The sequence below is a fragment of the Puntigrus tetrazona genome, chromosome 22 (assembly GCF_018831695.1).
Source record: "Puntigrus tetrazona isolate hp1 chromosome 22, ASM1883169v1, whole genome shotgun sequence".
Taxonomy (NCBI): domain Eukaryota; kingdom Metazoa; phylum Chordata; class Actinopteri; order Cypriniformes; family Cyprinidae; genus Puntigrus; species Puntigrus tetrazona.
In genome coordinates this window covers 17,307,707-17,330,206 of record NC_056720.1, presented here as the reverse complement: position 1 = coordinate 17,330,206, position 22,500 = coordinate 17,307,707, and the positions used below count along the sequence as shown (strand labels likewise).

Here is a 22,500-nt window from a genome sequence, read left to right as displayed (position 1 = left end):
GTTTTAATAATGTTTAAATAATTCTAATTTAACAATACCTGGATTGTTTTAATAATCATTTTAATAGTTCTTGTTTTAACAGTCGTTCTAATTTAGAGAGAACTAACATTTTAATGATTGTTCTAATGTAATAATTAGAACTGTAACATTTTAAGAATCATTAAAATATTAAAAATAGTGATATAGAACGGTCATGTTTTAATAATGGCTCTAATTGAACAATAATACTCATTCTAATTTAATGAAACCAATAAAGTTTGAATAATCTTTGTAATTTTAACAATAGCTGTAACGTTTTAACAGTTGTTGTAATTTAATAATGACGTCTAATTCTAACATTTTAATGATTGTTCCAATTTAACAATAGCTAACATTTTTTTAATAATCATTCTAATTTAAGAACTGCATAGTTTTATTTATCATTCTAATTTAAAAATAAATTTAACATTTTAATAACTATTCTAACTGAACAAAGTCTGTAGATAATTTCTTCAATATGCAATATTCATTTTCGGAAGGTTTTTTTTCTCTTCCCAGCTTTTGAATCATAAAAACATTGACAGCCAATCAGAATCCGCACGACTTTACAAGCTGTGAGCATTTAAAGCGGCGGACGACAAAATAGATTGGTAGCATTGGTGTTTTTGCACAGTGCAAGTAAATTTTTTAGTAAAAAAAAAAAAATATGTATGTGAGACTCCCACCTAATAAACTTGGATAACGATGGACATGAATTCAGCTAAATGCTCATTCGCTAACAACACGACAAGGGCCTCTGCGTGGATGTTGAGTGTTGCTACATGCTCTAAAGTGTGCTCTTTTTCAGAACAAAGTATGTACTTGTAGTATGTTGTATAGGTGCAAAAATCGGGGGGCGAAAGATCGTTTTAAAAAAGACTATTCACCATGCTTACATTGTCTATTTGCAGTGATGAATAATCCTGAGCTTCCTCTGGACCCAAACTTGCAGACGAGTAATCTTCTTATAACCTTCCTCAAATATTCCTCCATCGTAATGCAGGACACCAAAGGCAAGATATCACTCTTTCTCTCCTCTGTGCTGTCCAAAATCTAGCAGGCTTTCTGCGCCCCTTCTAGGGCAGCATCCAATTCCTATTTGCTATTGACTTCTGTGGAGATCGTTATTAACATGTCGCTACTCCTATTGGCATAAAAACACAAAGGACAAACATTGTAGCTAAAGTAGTCCATTTTTGCAGTGCATTATAGGGTTGCGTTCTCTGCAGCTTCGTTGCCAACCTGCCTTAAAATGCTGCCTAAGTAGGGAACTCACTAGAATTTGGAATGGAGCCATTTATTTATATTTATTGAAACCAGCATAAAAACAAGGACGAACGTTTTAGATAAAATAGTACATTTTTAATTAATGTTATTCTTGTAATTATCAGCATTTTTCCTGCCTTGTCCACCATTTTGTTTTTTGCACTTGCTGCAGTGCATTATGGGATTGCATTCTTTGCGAAGAATGTGTGCCGTTTTAAATTTTTACAAAAGAAGGTAAGGCGGCATTACCTATACTACATGTTATAAAAGCTTCTATGCCAAAGTGCATTAAAATGCTGCCTAAGTAGGGCGCTTACTAGAATTTGGGACGGAGGCATTTATTTTTCCTCGTTTTAAACCAGTTTTTTTTTTTTTTAAAGCCAGTGGAAATAAACACCAAGGAAGCACATTTTCGCTAAAATAGTCCCATTTTAATTTGATTAATAGTATTCTTTTAATCATCAGTATTTTTCCCGCTTTCCCACCATTTTGGATTTTTGTGCTTGTTGCGATGCATTTTGTTCTTTCCAATGGAAGCATGTCTTTTTTAATTTTTGCAATAGATGGTAGTGCGGCATTACCTTATCTACATCTTGGAAAAGCTTGTATGCCGAAGCACATGGTGCCTTAAAATGCTGCCTAAGTAGGGCGCTCACTAGAATTTGGAACGGAGCCATTAATTTCTCTCTATTTTAAACCAGGTTTTTGTGCACATCTTACAGTAGTTTTTCTCTGTATGCTTTCAGATGAACACAGACTCAACAGTGCCAGGCTGTGCCTCATCATCCTGACCTGCATAGCCGAGGTAATGCATTGTGGGTAATTTGTCTTTTTCCTGTCAGTTCGTTCTCGGTTTGACCGTTTGTCCTCTCGCTGTCCGTTTTATAGGACCAGTACGCCGACGCCTTTCTCCATGATGATAACATGAACTTCAGGGTCAACTTGCACAGAATGGTAAGAGTCTCTGCTGAGGTCTCCGATCCAGAATCCAAATTAAGGCAGTGTTCTGGCATATAAAGCAGCAAACAGCAGCAATCCATTACGGAGCGGGACGTCCCAGAGCCTCGCTGCTGGTGCAGTAAATCCAGTTATCTAGACACATGAAAGCAGGATCATTTGTGCACTTTTGACTGAAATCAACCTTGGCCGGTCTTAAAGGGACCTTTCTTTCAAAAACGAGTGTTTTGAGTAGCTTTGAGTGAATCGATTCTCTTGTGCATTTCAGCCCATGAGGCATCGAAGAAAGCATGGATAAAAAAACATCCCTCTCGGCCTTTAGTTTGTGCGGTTCTGGGTGAGTCTCGTGATCAGATTGAGTGACGGTTGTTTTTTTTTAGTGAGCGTTTATGTGAGTGATCTTTGCCTTTGCAGATCTGATGGTGGAGTTCATTGTTACTCATATGATGAAGGAGTTTCCTATGGATCTCTATGTGTGAGTTAATTGGCGCTTTAAATACGCGATGTGTAGATGATTGCGATTATGGTGAGATGATGAATGAAGTGGTTTGTTTTTAGGCGCTGCATTCAGATAATTCACAAACTGATCTGCTACCAGAAGAAGTGCAGAATTAGGATGCACTACACATGGAGAGACCTCTGGTCAGGTAGAGTCATTACTGTGTGTGTCTGAGCCAAACATGGGCATGGACTCTGTGTTGTTTTTTGTTTCTTGTGCTGATCTTTTTATTTTTGTTCATTGTATTTTGTTTTTGTTTTTATAATATTTTCTTATTTTTTTAATGTCTTTTATTTTTCTGTTTTTATTTAATTATTTTTATACACTTTTTAATTTTTTTATTTTCTTCTTTTCATTTGATTTTGTTTTAGTTTTCCATCTTTTTTATCCCATTGCTCTTGTTTTGGGGTTTTTGAGTTTTTTGCAATTTTTGTGTATTTTCTTTAGCATTTTTCTTTAATTTTGTTGCTGTTTTTTCAAATGTATTTATATATATATATATATATATATATATATATATATATATATATATATATATATATATATATATATATATATATATATATATATATATATATATATATATATATGCCTTTGCTTTTTGTTCTTTTGGTTTTATTTATTTTCTTATGGATTCCTGTCCTTTTGTTTTATTTTTATTTATTTACATTTATTTTATTCTTTTCATTTTAACTTTCCTTGTTTTATTTTATTTTAGTCTTTGATTTGTTTGGTTTTCCGTCTTGTTTTATTATTCACTTTAGTTTTTGATTACTTCATTTGTTTTTCTTTCTCCTGGGCTTTTGTTCTTTTATTTTACTTTATTTTAGAATTTTATAAATAGTATGTAATTATAATTATATAAATATAAAATACTTTCAATTTATTTATTTATTTAATCATTCTGTTCATATATTTATTTAAAACCCCATTTGCCAGTACCTCTCTGTCACCTCTGATATTGGCTCTGCTAATGAGCGAGTAAATCTGTGCTGGTCACAGATCAAAACGGTGATTATTTCAGTGTGAAATAATCGGTTTCATCAGATGGCCGTGTTTATTGATTGTGTTTTCCAGCGCTCATTAACCTTCTGAAGTTCCTGCTGTCTAATGAGACCGGCCTTCTGGCGAAGCACAATATCTTCCAGCTGGTTCTTCAGGTAAGTCGCACTGGCTCCGAGCGGCACTTTGTGATGTTTTTACGTTTTTCCCTCACAATTTTTTTTTGTGCGCTGTAGGTGGTGAACCTCTTTAACATGTTCATCACGTACGGAGACACGTTTCTTCCCACTCCCAGCAGCTACGACGAGCTCTATTACGAGATTATACGCATGCATCAGGTGTTTGATAACCTCTACTGCATGGGTAAGTTGTCCAGCTGCGCTCTTTATTTTTATCCATCATTAGTAAAGCACTAACCTTATGTTCATGACCCCGCAGTGCTGCGAGTTTCGACCAACGCGGGCCAGTGGAAGGAGCCGGCTAGTAAAGTAACTCACGCTCTCGTCAACGTCAGGTGAGACGATACACAATCAGGATTTAATGTGATTAAATGATCAGTTTTAAGTATTATAAAATAAAAAACTGTGTTAAAAAAATCTATATATAGGTTTATTTATTTATTATTTATTGTAGATTTTTTTTTTTATTTTTTTTTTTTTGCTTTTGATTTGTTTATTTTTTTACTGTTTTCTTTTGTTGCTTTTTGTTTAGTTTTTTTTTTTTGTCCTTATATATTTATTTATTTATTTTTGTTGTTTTCTCTGCTTTTTCTTTTGTTTTTGTCCTTTTATTTTGGTTGTAATTGGTTTTTGTTTTATCATTTGATTTGGTTATGTAATAACAATATATAATAACATATTTTATATGTGTGTGTATGTGCATGTATATATATAAAACGTCATATATATACACACGCACACATATATATGTCTGTGTACATATGTACAATATATTTATAATTTATTTAACTTAAAATATAAAATCAATTTATTATTGTTCTTATTTTTTTTGCTTTGGTTTTGTTTTTTGTAGTGTTTATTTTTTGTCTCTGTTTTTTGTTTTTTCTTTGTATGATTATAAAAAGCATTTAATGTGTCAAAGCAAAACATTTAAATAAAAGTCGTGTTAAATAAAAGTCTGTTTATACAGTGTACATTCATTTACGTTCCAGTTATAGATTAAAGATGAGTGAAATCATGAAAGATCATAACCATAGTTTTAGTTGAAGTCTGTGACTAAGGTTGGACAGCTTTAGTAAAACGCGTGTTTTTGTCTATATTTTGGTTGGTGTGCGAGGGACACGGTGGTGAATTAATTATTGATTTTAGAGTCTGAGGTAATGTGTAAGCGTTCTCAGGCTTTCAGAGACGTCACCGTGTGTTTGTGCTGCACAAAAGAAGTCGAGCGCTGTTTTTTTGCGGCATGCATAATGCAAAGCAATACTGCAGAATATTTAAAAGAACCACACCTTTGAAAATTCTCTTTTAAACGTTACCCTTTTTGTTCTTCTCTTAATGTTTTGATTGGAAGTCATGTTTAAAATATATCTCATTTTGGCTGTTTCTGCCATTTCAGAGCCATCATTAACCACTTCAACCCTAAGATCGAGTCGTACGCCGCCGTGAACCACATCTCACAGCTCTCAGAAGATCAGGTGACTAAATACGGTTTAGACGGTTTTGGGGCCTTAAGTTCTAACGAACTTTAATGAGATCTTAATGAGTTTCTGCAAAGAACATTAACTTTTAGCCTCAGTGTAATATAGCGTAATTTATATGAAGTTTTCTTATTTATTAAAACGCTATCACTCAAAAGTTTGTTCAATATGAATGTTTCAAATTCATCAAAAGCGATTTAATAAAAAAATTGTTCTTTTGAACTGTATTTTAACTTAATTAAATAGGGTTTATTGGTTTCCACAAAATCTAAAAACATCACAACTGTTTTCTTTATTGATAAATATCAGACATGTTTTTTGAGCATTAAATTAGCATATTAGAAAGATTTCTTTGATCACAGAAATAAATTGCATTTTAGAAATAAATAATGAAATATTCCAATTAATAATAAAACTGTTTAGATTCAAATGCTGCTTGTGGTATTTTAACCAATTAAACTTATTTATAAAATTACTGAAATCTGATCCCAAACTTATACATTGTATATAATCTATATATATATATATATATGTATATATATATATATATATGTGTGTATATATATATATATGTATATATATATATATGTGTATATATATATATATATATATGTATATATATATATATATATATATATGTATATATGTATATATATATATATATATATATATATATATATATATATATATATATATATATATATATATGTATATATATATATATATATATATATATATATATATATATATATATATATATATATATATATATATATATATATATATATATATGTATATATATATATATATATATATATATATATATATATATATATATATGTATGTATATATGTGTGTATATATGTGTATATATATGTATGTATATATATATATATATATATATATATATATATATGTATGTATATATATATATATATATATATATATATATATATATATATATATATATATATATATATATATATGTATATATATGTATGTGTGTGTATATGTATACACACAAGTTAAAAAAGAAGTGAACAGTAACAATATTAATGAATATAAAGTAATAATAATGTTATACTAATTTATATAAAAAAAAAAAAATTAATAATAATTATACTAATAAAAAAATAAAATATATATATATATATATATATATATATATATATATATATATATATATATATATATATATATATATATATATATATATATATGCATATATGCATATATTTAATATACAAACAGTTTTCTTAAATATATACATGCATGTGTATTTATATATTCATAATAAATATACATAGCACACATGTATTATAAACAGATTTGTTTTTAAAACCACGATTAAGTGTTTGTCAACACTATTTAATAATAAACCATATAGAATACTTTGTACAGCAGCCTGAGACGCAAAAGGTCATTACCGCAACATTTCAAGATCATCATTCATTTTACGCCGGAAGCGACATTTTTGGAGCACAAAGGCTAAAGTTAGCTCATTTACGCATCCGTAATAAATATTAATTTAAATGCCACAATCCTATCGGCCAACTTCAACTCCTTTCCGTCATACGAGATCATGTTGAATCTGAATAAGCTTAAACGCTGCAGAAAAGCGTCCGATAGGGACGGTCACAGGTGTTCGCGGTCACAGGTGTTGCTTAATTAGCCTTTGATCTGTGGGGTAATGATGCCGCGTGCTGGAAGTGAGGTCAGTTTTACAGATGGTTATGCCAGCTGTCACTCGCAGTCCCAAACTCTCGCCTCTTTTATCTCGCTCTGCCAGATGCTCCCGCCTGACCTCTAACAGACCTCTGTCCAGCCTTCCTGGCTCTTTTGGTTTAGTTTAAGTGGAGGGATTTGTGGTCCGTCAGCCCGTCTCATGCCCTGGAGTGTCCCAGTTAAACTCCAGACCCGCTCCATTCAAACCTCAAACTGCGATGCCTTTCGACGATTGCCACAGAGAACGTTTTTTTTGGCTCGTCTTTCACATTGTAAAAATAAACCATGCGTTACGTTGTTACACGCCAACAGAGAAAGGACATTGCAGTTTATATAGAAAGACCATTGCAAAAATGCATAAAATATTAATCAAAATTAAATCAAGTCATTTTAAAAAACTGTTTAAAAGGAAATATTTACTAAAGCCACTTTTTTCTAAGGTACAGTGTTTTTTTAAAAAACAATATTGGTTTAAAAAGTAAAACATCCACCAAAAATGCTACCTAATGCTACCTACCTTAAAATGACAGAAAACATTATTATTTCAATATCGTTTCCGAATGTATCATTACATTATAATAAATTATGTATTAAATGCAATAAAATGCATTTTATATCAAATTGATTTATTTTAAAAAAATCCAGTTTCAGTGCATTTTTATACAGGGACAATATGAATTTTCCACAACATTTCTAATGTGAGTTCAATGTTAAGTCGACGTTAAAATATAAATGATCAAATTAAAAGTGTTAATGCAGGGACCGTTTTCGGGTCGGTTTCCTGTGTTTGACCAACTACAAGTAAGCAAATATTACACGTTAGATTTTAAGCTTGCAGATGCTGTTGATCTCGTTTAATAAAGTGCTCAGTTTGTGGTTCATATCTGTGTCAGCAGTCACGAGATCGCCCCACCGACTTCTTAAATGTGTTCCTGTAGTTCAGTTCAGGACCACTGTTACAAAACCGATAATGGTTTTAAGAGTCTTTCATTGTGAGCGGATTTCTGTCAGCGCAGGTTTCTTGTAGTTGCATGTGGGTTTCACGTCATTTCCTGGCCTGTAGGTGCTGGAGGTGGTGCGCTCAAACTACGACACGCTAACCTTGAAGCTGCAGGACGGTCTGGATCAGTTTGAGCGCTACTCCGAGCAGCCCAGAGAGGCCGGCTTTTTCAAGGAGCTGGTAAGCTTTTGACTTTGCTTGGCTAGTTAGCTTTTTCCTTTGGCTACGGGTTGAATGCGGATTACAACGAAAAGATTACATGGATTTTGGTGGTCTTTGGAGTCACTTCATTATTTACTTTTAAGAAAACTATCATCAGATGCACACAAGCTCCGCTCAATTCCATTATATCCTGTCCAAAATATATTCGGTAATAATAATTATAATCATTTAACCATTATTTAAATTCGAGATGATAACTGATATCGGAATCAGCCGATAACGGCTTTAAATGTAAATATGCTAAATTAAAAATGTTTTGATATGTAATTTCTGCACAGGAGAGACTTGGTGTTGTTTCCAAACAAAAGGATATATATATATATCGGTCAGAGATTATTTGAAAAATATTGGCATATCGGATATCAATATTGTGCATTACTTTTTAGTTTTTTGTTTGTCTGTTTGTTTTTACATTTCATTCTAAAACATTTATTATACAGTATTTTGCCAAAAACAAGTTTCTTTTGCAACAGTTATTCATTTTAATAATACAATTATATTAAATCACAAATCCAGAAGTCCAGAAAAAAATGCAACTGAAAAAAACAAATATTATTGTTCAAATTTCAATAAATTATTCATTATTATTATTGTTATAATTCAGCATCATTTTTAAACTAAAATTATTAAAACAATGTGTGCATTTGGAATTTTTAAAAAATATTTTTAAAGATTTAATTTAAAAAAATGTCCACCTGAGGATCATTTGAAGACTTTTTGGAAAATTTAGACACGCACCTAAATAAAATTAAATACCTTTACCAGAAAGCTGTTAATTATATGACATTTCATGAATATTATATGATCACATCTCCTGTCAATTTTTAATTATTAGTTTAGTATACGTTTTTGTCCCATGACATATTTTAACAGTGTAAACGCTATTTATTGTCCCGTGTTTTATTGTGAAGCCGAACATTTCTGCATGAGCCCAATTCTTCTCTCTCTCTGCCCCGAGGAACTCACTGCTGCGTTAAATTTTAATGTGAAGTGAATCTCCGTTCACGATGGCGGCCGTCAGGAATCCAGTTTTGATGCACAGATGCTGGTTTTGTGTTTCCAGGTCCGCTCCATCAGTCTGAACGTGAGGAAGAACGTGTCCCTGAGTACCATGAGTCAGGACGTCCTGCTGAAGGAGTTCTCCTCCATTTCTTGAGACCACGGGACCTTTGACCTTTATACTGCACATCCATCTGAGGCTTCTCAATGTTACACCAGACTATCCAGAACCGGACAGAACTGGATCTGGTCTCTTTAGGCTGTATTTCTGATGCGGTGTGAGTCTGAACACACTCAGAACTGACTCAGTATTGGCTTAACCAAGCAATCGGCCCGACTTTGCACAATGTGAATTTTGATTCTGACTACCCGGTATTTTTGGTTTAGAATTTTTCCTTTTTTCTTTCTTTTAACGGCGGTCCAGTGCTTACTTTTGATCCTACTGTGTATTCTTCATTGCCTTAGCACCGAACCGCTGAAAACCAATGTACCTGCACAAAATTATCGACGATTTTCTTTTTTTTCTTTCTTTTTTTCTGCATTCAGAGTGAATCGAAATAAATTGCTTCATTTTCATGAGACTGAAAAAGAAATGTCTGGGTCATAATTCACTGTATATTCCGAAGATCAAGATAAAATTAAGCCATTAAGATTTGCGTTCTGACATATTTTCATTTTCTAAAAATTCTCATTCATGTAATGCAAAGGAAAGATTCTCATTACCGCAACAAAAATCTATTTACGGTGATGATCATTTTTACAACCTTTTTTTAAAAATCAGTGTAACGCGTATTACCGCGATGCATACTTGCCAGTTTTAATATTTTTAATAATACACTGATGAGAATTTGATATCAAATTTGGTTCGTTGCCCTCTCGTTGCAATGCACTAAAATCAGCAATAATATATTTCCTGTCTTTTTATTTATTAAAAACGGCATTTACAACCATTTACTTTTTTGAATAAGACATACATTTGAGTAAAATTCTATTACAATGCAAACAAAGATGAATATTCCTAAATTTCATTTTCATGACATTTCAGCGCGTTTCCTACAAAAATCGAATTCTCGTACCACACTACAATAAGAATTATTATCCTTTCCTTTTTTAATTAAAAACGTAATTTCAGTGTCGCTCATAATGCCGTAACGCGTGATTAAATTTTACCTCTGAGTTTAAATAATATACATATATTTTTTTTATTTTACGGTAATGAGCGCTTGAGGAGAGAATTGAGTTTTCCTGTCGTATTAATAAACCAATAGGCTTCATTTTTAAGCATTTTTAAAATGTGACCTGGACATTTCTTGTCAGCTTTCGTGAGGTTCACCCTCGAGTGTAAGTGCGTTAATTTTTTACGAATCCGACAGTCTCTTAATTCTCTTCGCTCTCGGTGTATCCCAGTATTGCGAGATGATTCAGTGTGGTATCATGCGAAGCTGCAGCGTTAAAGCGACGCTGAGTAAAGAAAGAATCAAATGTATTCGATTCGACACTCCTCTGAGAGCTAGTTCTAGAACATTTAGTGCATTGTAGAATCCGGCTCTACTACTGCTTAGTCTAATTTAATCCGACACGTGGAGGGTAACTGAATAAAACGAACACATTTCAACGAAATGCTTTGTAAGTTCTTCCTGGGTTTGGTCCTGAATGAGTATTTGGCTTTGTCTTGGTGTTTGTTTCCTTATTAAATCTTATTTTGTACAACATACACAATGATGGGAGGCGTCTTGGTTTGCGTCACGGACTTCAACGTTAGCTCCTCGACATGTAACCCAAATTTCGACTTGTCCCGAGTAACAGATAAAAAAAATAGATATTCTTTGCTTAATCGAACGACATGCTTCAGTCCGAAACGCATTAACGCAAATAACAATGATGGAAGCTGTTTCTACGTTATTACGTTTAAGCAGCAAAATATGCCGTAATATTCAAAACTACGCATTTCAACTCCCCTCCAAAGATTTATTCCCTATAGCCGCCAAGAGAGGTTCGTGTGGCGGTGAGATAAAAGAAAGCGTTTAATTTCTTCTTCAGAAGGGCAAATGTTGATAACGTTATCTGCTTAATGTAAGTTGTGGCGACTGTACGGACAGAAGTATTGGGACAAACGTCTTGAGGTCCACCGAATGAGCCTCAGGCGGAAGAAAATGTAAGAAAATAAGAATATTTTCTTATAAATTAAAAGGCAATATGTTACTTTACAACTTACTTGGAACAAAAATAACTTGTTAATTGTAATGTTATACAAACATTGTATGTGTAGATATGTGTATATATATATATGTATGTATATATGTATATATATATATATGTGTGTGTGTATGTATATATATATATATATATATATGTGTGGCAACCAATTAAAAATGTGTTAATTTGGCCACAGTTTACTTAAAATTAGGAAATTATATATAATAACTTTCAATTAAGGAAGGAATTGTTCATTAAACTGGGGTAGCTCCTGATGCACAAATCAATTTTTCCCTTTCACGTGAAATTTTCCAAACTATTTCCAAATTACAGGATTTTGTGTTTATGCGTTCCCACCTTGACGTCGATGGTGTGGATTCCTTTAAAGCGTGCGATGTAAAAAAACAAACAAAGGTGATAAATACGAACAAACTAATAAATATTGATCACAGGCTTTCCTCTCGTTGCTTCATATTTCGGTCCAAAGAGACAGATTTTCGGATTTCCCCGAAAAGCTGCTTATATAGAAACGTCTCCATTGTTAAAAGTGCTTTATAAATAAAGCTGAACTGCATAAAAACCATGCTGTTTTTTTCTCTCTTGGGGCAGATTTTTTCAATATCTTGCCCAACCACATTTACGCTCTTCAATCTCTTTATTTTTATTTCCATTAACTAAACCCATTCAGCAAATATTTTTGTGTATAGTGTATTGAACTCTAGGTCACACTTCATATTGGGTGGCCTTAACTACAATGTACTTACGTTGAGAAATAATTACAATGTAGTAACCGTGTTCATAATGTATTCTGCTTCTACTGCTAAGGTTAAGAACAGGTTGGTTGTATCTATACCACTAGTTTTCATTTTTATTTGGCGTACTATTTATCCGGGACTGGGTAGCTCAGTAACGTCACACGTTCGTCACTTGAGCGAAGGATGAGTTCAATACCGACTGTCGAGTTCAATTTCTTCGCGAAACTTCGTTCTGCGAGTCTGTGCTCAAGCCTTATATATATATATATATATATATATATATATATATATATATATATATATATTACTATATATATTTACTATATATATTTATATATATATATATATATATATATATATATATATATACAGTCATGTGAAAAATTAGGACACCTTTGAAAGCATGTGGTTTTATTGTAACATTTTTAATAAATGGTTATTTCATCTCAGTTTCAACAATACAGAGAGATTAAAGTAATCAAACTAAACAATGAAAACTGAAGAAAAGTCTTTTCAAGATCTTCTGTACATGTCATTCTACAAAAATGCCTATTCTAACTTAGAAAAAGATAGGACACCTCACATGTATTCCCTCTTAAATTGGCTCAGATCTCACACAGGTACATCACACCAGGTGCACATAATTAGTTACTCTGCATGTTGAATGAGGCTTGCCTATTTAAACCTCAGACATTTAGTTTGGTGTGCTCCTGACTGTTGAAGTGAGAGTGAGCACCATGGTGAGAGCAAAAGAGCTGTCAGAGGACTTCAGAAAAAAGATTGTAGCAGCCTATGAGTCTGGGAAGGGATTTAAAAGATCTCAAAAGATTTTGAAATCAGCCATTCCACTGTCCAGAAGATAGTCTACAAGTGGAGGGCTTTCAAAACAACTGCCAACATGCCCAGGACTGGTCGCCCCAGCAAGTTCACCCCAAGAGCAGACTGCAAGATGCTAAAAGAGGTCTCCAAAACCCTAAAGTGTCATCTCGAGAACTACAGCAGGCTCTGGTTACTGTTGATGTAGAAGTACATGCCTCTACAATCAGAAAGAGACTGTACAAGTTTAACTTGCATGGGAGGTGTGCAAGGAGGAAACCTTTGCTTTCCAACAGAAACATCAAGGCCAGACTGACATTTGCCAGAGATAACGTTGACAAAGACCAGGACTTCTGGAATAATGTTATTTGGACAGATGAGTCCAAAATTGAATTATTTGGACACAAGAGCAGAGGACATGTTTCATGAAACCAAACACAGCATTCCAAGAAAAGAACCTCATACCAACTGTGAAGCATGGAGGTGGAAGTGTCATGGTTTGGGGCTGCTTTGCTGCAGCAGGACCTGGTCAGCTCACCATCATAGAATCCCCCATGAATTCTACTGTGTATCAGAAGGTGCTTGAAGAACATGTGAGACCATCAGTTAGAAAATTAAAACTGAAGCGGAACTGGACCATGCAACATGACAATGACAAAACATACTAGTAAATCAACCAAAGATTGGCTGGAAAAGAAGAAATGGAGAGTCCTGGAATGGCCAAGTCAAAGTCCAGATTTGAATCCCATTGAGATGCTGTGGGGTGACTTGAAAAGGGCTGTCTGTGCAAGAAACCCCTCAAACATCTCACAGCTGAAAAGGTTCTGCATTGAGGAGTGGGGTAAAATTTCCTCAGACCGATGTCGAGACTGGTAGATGGCTACAAGAACCGTCTCACTGCCATTATTTCAGCCAAAGGAGGTAACACTCGCTATTAGTGGCAAGGGTGTCCTTTCTTTTTTCTAAGTTAGAATAGGCATTTTTGTAGAATGACATGTACAGAAGATCTTGAAAAGACTTTTCTTCAGTTTTCATTGTTTAGTTTGATTACTTTAATCTCTCTGTATTGTTGAAACTGAGATGAAATAACCATTTATTAAAAATGTTACAATAAAACCACATGCTTTCAAAGGGTGTCCTAATTTTTTCACATGACTGTATATATATATATATATATATATATATATATATATATATATATATATATATATATATATATATATATATATATTTTTTTATTATTATATTTTTTTTAAATAGCACATAGAAATAAAGATAACTATTTTCATTAAGGTTCTTTAGTCAACATGACCTAAGTATGATCCAGCGTTTATGTCCATTTCAACATTTACTGATGCATTACTAAAATAAAAAGCTGTAATAAAATTTAGTCGACCGTTATTAATGTCTGATACTTTTGATTTTGACTATTTTTACACGACCTTGCGTTGTGTCCGTAAAAAAATATCTGAGCTTGTACCATCTGAGTTTGATCACAATGTGGCAGGTCTTAAAATCAACCTTTTTTATTGCGAAATGAGGGCCCTACAAAGTGTTGAACGTTATGTTCTGAGCATGAAAGGTGGATCGACTTCTGTTTTATTATTAGAGCGTCTTAAATGCTCAGAACCAGGGCTGTCATCTCATGTCCTTTCCTTTGGTCTTATGTTTTCAGACGGATAAATATAAACCTAATGTTATATCAGAAGATGCTTACAGATTTATACAGTCACCCTAACAGTTATATATATATACATCCTAATAGGATCAGCACATTAATACAGCTTTCACTAGAAGAGAAGAGAATTCTTTTTTTGGGAGAAGTGTGGTTTAAAAATAGTTCAAGACAAAAACTAAATATAAGTCTTTCATCCTTGCACTAGTGGCTCTGGTCTATGAAATATTAAATATGTGCAAAATTTTGAACCACAGGAAATGAATGATTTATTCATATTATTTAAGAATTTGGAAGACTCATTTGAAGAGAAAAGGTATTTTGGGAGATTGAAAAAAATGGCATCTCGCATCACTACATTTTGTCATATGTTACGATCATATGATCTTATGAGCATGAAACAGCTGTTTAAGGGTGAACCTTCATGCTTCTTTTCTCAAAATTGTATGTTTTGTAGAATTCGCCTTCTAAAATCGTTCGGTTTTCCAGTGAGATCAGGTTGCTAAAGCCCACCTGAATTCAGAATGCTCAGAATTTACAGAATTTAGATTTTTTGCAAGCGGTCAAAAATGCAAAATGATTTTGATTCAGAATTTGTTTCAAATATGCTCTTGATTCAGTATGTGCTCTTGATTTGGAACGACGCCGATTTGGAATATGTAAAAACGTTTTTGATTTGAATGTCGGAAAAGAGGCTTAAGGTTGGAATGCTTAAAGATACTTTTGATTTGGGATGTGCACAAAATATCATTTTGGGCCAAAAATGCATTCACGAACGTGTTGAAATGATTTTGTTTCAGAATTGGTTTACATAAACCCTTTGATTTGGAATATTGAAAAAATGTGTAAACAAATGTTTTTGATTCGAAATGTGTAAAAATGTCTGAATGTGTTCGGAATATGTAAATATGCTCTTGATTCAGTATGTGCTCATGATTTGGAACGACGCCTTTTTGGAATATGAATATATTCGAAATATGTGAATATGATTCAGTATGTGCTAAAATATGCTATGCTCTTGATTTGGAACGACTCTGATTTGGAATATTTAAAAATGCTTGAATAAAAATGTTTTCGATTTAAATGTTGGAATAGAGGCTTAAGTTTGGAATGTGTAAAGATAATTTGATTTGAAATGTGTAAAAATGCCTGAATGTGTTCGAAATATGTAAATATGCCCTTCATTCGGTATATGCTATTGATTTGGAACGACTCCGATTTGGAATATGTAAAAATGTTTTTGATTTGAATGTTGTGAAAAAGGCCTAATTTTGGAATGTGTAAAATACTTTTGATTTGGGATGTGCACAAATGTCCTTTTGGGCCAAAAATGTGTTCACGAATGCGTCAAAATTATTTTGATTCAGAATTGTCTCAATGTGTTCAGAATATGTAAATATGCTCTTGATTCAGTATATGCTCATGATTTGGAACGACTCCTTTTTGGAATATGAATGTGTTCGGAATATGTAAATACGCTCTTGATTCGGTATGTGCTAAAATATGCTATGCTCTTGATTTGGAACGACTCTGATTTGGAATATTTAAAAATGCTTGAGTAAAAATGTTTTCGATTTAAATGTTGGAATAGAGGCTTAAGTTTGGAATGTGTAAAGATAATTTGATTTGGAATGTGCTCAAAATATAATTTTGAAAAGGGGCCAAAATGTATTCACAAACATGTCAAAGTGATTTTGATTTAGAATTTGTTTACAAAAACCCTCTGATTTGGAACATTTAAAAAATGTGGTAAAAAAAAATGCCTGAATGTGTTTAAAAATGCTTGAGTAAAAATGTTTTTGATTTGAATGTTGGAAAAGAGGCTTAAGTTTGGAATGCTTAAAGATACTTTTGATTTGGAATGTGCACAAAATATCATGTTGGGTCAAAATGCGTTCATTTAACGTGTCGAAATGATTTTGATTTCATAAACCCTTTGATTTGGAATATTTAAAAAATGTGTAAACAAATGCTTTTGATTCGAAATGTGTAAAAATGTCTGAATGTGTTCGGAATATGTAAATATGCTATTGATTCAGTATATGCCCATGATTTGGAACGACTACGAGGCTTAATTTTGGGACGTGCTATAAGATACTTTTGTACATTAAAAAAAACTTACAAATGTAAAAATGTTTCATTTGCAATATCCGGAAATGCTTGCTAAGTTTCATTTACATTTTTATATTCAACATTATTTTGGAATTATTTGGAATTCACCAAACAGAATTATCTGTAACTTGCAATATATATATATATATATATATATATATATATATATATATATATGTGTGTGTGTGTGTGTGTGTGTGTGTGTGTGTTGGGAATCTGAGTACTTAAAACTGCTTTAGTTGCTTGATTTGGAAAGTGCCAACATTATTTTTTTTTTTTTTTAAAAGATGCTTTAAAGCTACTACCGATATTGGAACGCGCCTTAAACCGACTTAAAGTTTGCCGTGATCTGTACCGTGCCCAGACGCGCCGTCTGACACGGTCTCGGAGACACGAAGTCCTGATTCACCGAGCAGGTTCATTCATTTTGCAGCAGGGCAGAGCAGATGGCAGCGAGGCGGTGCGGAGACTCTTTTATAATAACAAAGAACGACTGACTTTGATAGTACAGTCAAAACAGTCTACACATGTTCTGCGCGAGCGAACCGGATACCGGAGCGAATTCAGCAGACGACCGACGGGAACTTCTAATGGAAACATAACAACGTTATTTACTCGCCAAAAAGCCTTGCACTCACATCTGCCGGCAGACAGATAATTCGATATTGTTTCTCACTCTAAAGGGATTAAAGGTGTTTTTTTTTTTCCCTGACTGTATTGCGCGCGAAGGCAAAATGAAGGTGAAGTCTAGAGACGAGAGTTTGAACACTTCTGGAGAATGTGACGGATCCAATGACTTGCTGACAGGTAACTGCGCCCGAAACGACACGCATCGATCGTTACCGCGACATCGCGCGATTCATAGCGTTGTATTTTTTATTTTTTTTTTTTTTGCACGCGCTCAGATAAAGTTGGCTGCCCTGCAGATCGCCCTGCGTTTGATGAACTGTTGCTGCCAGACGCTTAATTGTTTCGTTTAGGTTTTCACTTTTTTTTTTTTTTTTTTTTTTTTTTTTAATCCTGTCTGGCTTTAAAATCACGAAACGTGCGACGTCAGCTTATGTTTATGGATATATTTATTTACCACATTATTTCTGATTAGTATAACACCTGACAGGATTTGCATTGATGTAATCTCGGAATCGACTGTTACCCATCTTTCTTTTCTTTTTTTTTTTTTAAGAAAATTTGATATTGCATTTGGCTACTGTACACAAATGATTTAACTTAGTGTCCTTTAATAAACACGATTCATATTTTATTTGTTTATTATTTTTTATTTCTAATGTAGTCTGTAGTTGACATGTCTACCTTAAGCTATTTTATTTGATTATTTAATATAATTAATATGTCTGAGTTATTGAGACGCTGCAGTCAATATCAAGACAAATTTGCTGACAAAATACCAACACAGCTTCATATTTTGATTGCTAGTCTGTCTGACTAACTTGGTAACCCAGTAATAAGCCAACTTAATAAGTAAACATAATATCACGTTATGTATTCTAACCAGCTGATTTTCTGTGCAATTTGTATACACCTACATTCTATTCATATTTAAATGTTCTATTTTTTGTCAAACTTGATAATCGGCTTACTAAGTTAACGATACCTGTTTACCTGTCAATCGATTAATAATCCTCCAACGCGTAAACTAAATAGGTATATCTATATTTATCACTTGAATAAATCACTTGACTCCTTCATCCATTTCATAGCAGTCATATCTCACTTCTTGTCATAACAAGGGCTTTATAACGTTGCTTAAATAATTGATAATGTTTCATTTTATAGTCAGGCTTGCTCTTTGTCAGTGTCACAGCTGTACCGCTTGCCTTTGGTCAATCTAGCTTATAAAACATGTAATGCATGCTAATGGAGACATTACAAAAGTACCATAGATAGATAGATGCTCATCGTTTTGAGCCGTGGCGAGTTCTGTATCTGAATTATTTTAGCGTTTGTCAATGTCTTTTCCTCGGATCTTAATCACCTCTCTGCTCTTTTTAAGGATTCAGATCAGCCAGCCAGTTTTGTTGTTGCCTCCATCTTAGTTTCTGCCTTCGTAAGCGCCTTTATGTCTGTCGGTACTCTCGGTCGCTCCAAATGAGAGGCTGATGAACAAAAGACCAAATGCCTTTCCGACTTTTATATAATCTGAGGGATTTTAATAATCTATTGCTATTGAAAGCACCTGATCTGCCTGAACGAAATGGGCCTGAGCTGTGTGAGAAGCTGGTGTTTAAAGCAGAGAAGAAAATGGCCATTTTGGCGCCTCTAGTGTCACTAAATGGAATCGCAAAAATAATAGGCTGTCGTTCACTAAATGCGTGCGTGAACATTTTAGCGGATAAACCTCAACCGTCTTTCATGCTAAAATGTGTTTTGAAGTTAAAGAACAGCTTAAACCGAAACCATGGCGTTCTGAACGCGTTAAGATTCGATTTATCCGTATTTTAGACTTATTTCGCGCATAATATGGTAAGTGGGGCAGCATATGAAAGTGTTAGCACGTGACCAAGTTTGCTGGGATAGTGTGCATATCGATCCTAAGTTCACAAATAACAGGATAATATTGGTGTTTAATGTTGGTGTGTTTATGGCGCTGCGCGCACCTGTGCGCATGCGCTGTGTGTTTAACGCAGCGCTGGTTTTGTTTGTTTTTCCACGCCGGTAGAAATAAGCTGAACAGGTGTTTGAAATAATTCACCAAAATGAAGTCTCGTGAAGTAGGCTGACGACAGATACGCAAATAAAGCTCGGTAAAGAACACACTCGGTGAAACGCGTTTTTAAGGTGGACCTGTTCTGATTACAGTTTCTGCCATTTAGCTTTAGTCCCCGACTTTCAGTTTTTATGTGTTTTTTATGTCTCACCGGCAAATGACTGTGTTTATCCGTAAAGAAACATTGATTCAAACGCTTCCTTCTAAAGGCTGACCGGGAATACAATAAGCGACTGGCTTTATGAGCGATTCGTTCAGCGTTTGACTCAATCGATTCATTCAGGAACGCAATTGATTCTCTTTATGATGAGGGGAAAATGAAACCGGTTTTGCCTATAATAGACTTGATTGAAATTTAAGGTTGTCGTATTAAAGCAATTCCTCACACATAAAAAACAGCAACGTTTGTGAGACATTGCTCTTACTTTACTATTGGCTCGCTTTAATTCTGTGGGCGAAAAGCACTAATTTCAACCTAATTTAATGCAATGAGCAAATTCCTATTAAAAATTTGTCATTTTTCATTTCCATTATAAAAAGTTGCATTCACTCATCACTAATACTTGCTCGCAAAAATAGCTCTAACGTGAACGTGACTTTAACGTTGTTGGCAATTTTGTCCCAAATGTATGGGCTTTTCAGACTGATATCACATGCCATGGTCGCTAAACTGAAAAGAAACTGAAAAGAAAAGTGTGTGCTCGTGTTTTATTTTTTTTACGATTGGCATGAAATTCAGTTCTCCAAATTCAGAGAACCTGATTTATTTTTGAATCAAAGCCAAGAGGAGAAGCTGTGTTCCAAGCGGCTGTGACGGACCGTGAATAGCTTTGCGTCTTTCGTAATAGAATTTAAATGTTTTACGCAATGCTTTTGCAGAGCTAAGCAGTTTCCCAATGGTTTTTTTTGTGTGTTTGCAGGTAACCCTCCTCAGGCCAGAGCAAAAAGAACATGAAGCAGCGCTTCCTCAAACTTCTGCCCTGCTGTCACGTTGACTCCACACCATCCGTCAGGCAAAGCAAGTGACCGACTGTCTGTCGCCTCTTTTCCTCACGTTCTTTGTCTGTGACTTATTAGGTGCATCTTATGCATTTAGAATTGTTTGCAGGTTTTCTGTATAACTTTTCGTCTGCCATGTAGACAGATATAGAGGAAGACTTTGAGCTGGCTACTGTGTGCTGCAGACCGGATAGTCTGAAAAAGTTATGGAACAGACCAAATTCTCCAAAACAGAGCTACAAATCCTCTATAGAAGTTTCAAAAATGTAAGAAGGTTTTCCCTTAATGACTAAAAGTCCCTATTGGTGACTTGTTTGTATGTTTTATACAGTTTTTATGCTTCTGCTCACACTGAATCAAACAAAAGGGGGTTACTGTACCTTTAAAACGCCTAAATGCAAAATGGCCTCTGTTGCGATTGGCCGGTTTCTCCTCTTGTGAAATGAGAAGGAAGGTTTCTTTCTCGTGGTTTGTGGGTTTGTTGACAGACCCTTTTTTGCGAATATTAGCTTTTTCCGACACAGTCGCAGAGTAATAGTACCGTGAACACTTTTTACGAAACTATTTTAAACGTTACGTTTTGTGTACGCAGTAAGCGTGAGGTCCACACTATAATGCGCTTTTTCAACAAATCACACTGAATTAATTTCAACGTACTTGCAATTCTGTTCAATATTATCGCTTAAGTTACGCGTTTTGGCTAAGTTACGCTTACTCAATTTTCCATATTGGTGTCGGTGTTGGATGCTTACTTTTTCAAAATTATTGCTAATCATTTCACAGTGATTAAATATAATAAATATTGTTCAAATATTTATGCATACCCTATTTATATTGATAGTTTTTTTGCGTTTTTTACGTTACGAGGAATGTCCCTCTGGATTAGTAAACGAAGAGACTTTTAAGTTAATCTACTCTCACTTTTTTCCTCACGGAGGTGAGTGAATCCGTTAGCGAAGCTAATCGAATCACGTAATATGTACATACCTTTTAATGAACTCAATTTAAAGAAGCCTTTATATTTGTGTATTGGTTTGAAGATTCTAGCGCGTACGCACATTTCCTGTTTGAGGCTTTTGACAGACACAAGAACGGAGCAGTAAGTTTTGAGGTCGGTTTGCAGTTTATTCCTGAGTAAATATTACTTGCATACCATCTGCATGTACCAAAGCATGTAATATACAGTAAGTAATATGCAAAACGTGTATTTTGTGCTGTATAAGCAATCATGCTGTTTTTTATTTTCACAAAAAAATTGATTTTATAGTCAAATGAATGATTTGCTGTTGTGACCTTGTTGCATATTTGTACACTATAACCGGTTCTGATTGGCTCCAGGATTTTGTGGTTGGCCTGTCGATCATCTTATGTGGTACTGTTACTGGAAAGACTGTCCTGGGCCTTCAGTTTGTATGATCTCAATAAAGATGGCTGCATCACTAAAAAAGAGGTGCAGTATCACAGATGTAGATGAGCGCGCTACACTAAACCGTGGACTGGACATTAATGCGATTTGTTCAATTATTCTGTCTGCTTTAGGAGATGAATGACATTATGAGAAGTCTATTTATGATATGATGGGGGAAATATACGCATCCGTATGTATGAAGGACAGAAGCGTACCTAGAGAACATGTCGAAAGTTTCTTCTCAGGTACCTTCGAGAAAGCTGTCTTTTTATTGTCTCCACGTCTTTCGTCAGCCTATTAGAGTGATTCTGGAGGAATGAATGAATGAAAATTCAGCTTGGATTGCAGAAATAAATGACATTTTAACGATGTGTTAAAGTGGAAGAGAGTTCATTTAAATAGTACAACATTTTGTGAATATTACTGTTTTAATTGTATTTTTAATCATCGCTAAATGCAGCCTTGACTA

The 22,500-nt window shown here is 34.0% G+C and overlaps 1 protein-coding gene and 1 pseudogene across 1 annotated transcript in view; both read left to right on the top strand.

The window, feature by feature from the left end:
• The window catches only part of LOC122327812 (armadillo-like helical domain-containing protein 3), a 20,382-nt gene extending 8,387 nt beyond the window's left edge, over positions 1 to 11,995 (top strand). Inside the window, 13 exon segments of the mRNA XM_043223429.1 lie at positions 930 to 1,031; positions 2,031 to 2,089; positions 2,173 to 2,238; positions 2,510 to 2,549; positions 2,552 to 2,578; positions 2,656 to 2,716; positions 2,800 to 2,888; positions 3,818 to 3,900; positions 3,979 to 4,105; positions 4,181 to 4,256; positions 5,318 to 5,396; positions 8,188 to 8,304; positions 9,410 to 11,995. Of these exon segments, the coding sequence (XP_043079364.1) occupies positions 930 to 1,031; positions 2,031 to 2,089; positions 2,173 to 2,238; positions 2,510 to 2,549; positions 2,552 to 2,578; positions 2,656 to 2,716; positions 2,800 to 2,888; positions 3,818 to 3,900; positions 3,979 to 4,105; positions 4,181 to 4,256; positions 5,318 to 5,396; positions 8,188 to 8,304; positions 9,410 to 9,502 (1,019 nt within the window). The 3' untranslated portion in view covers positions 9,503 to 11,995.
• A 5,254-nt stretch (positions 11,996 to 17,249) lies between these two features.
• The window catches only part of LOC122327231, an 8,111-nt pseudogene continuing 2,860 nt past the window's right edge, over positions 17,250 to 22,500 (top strand).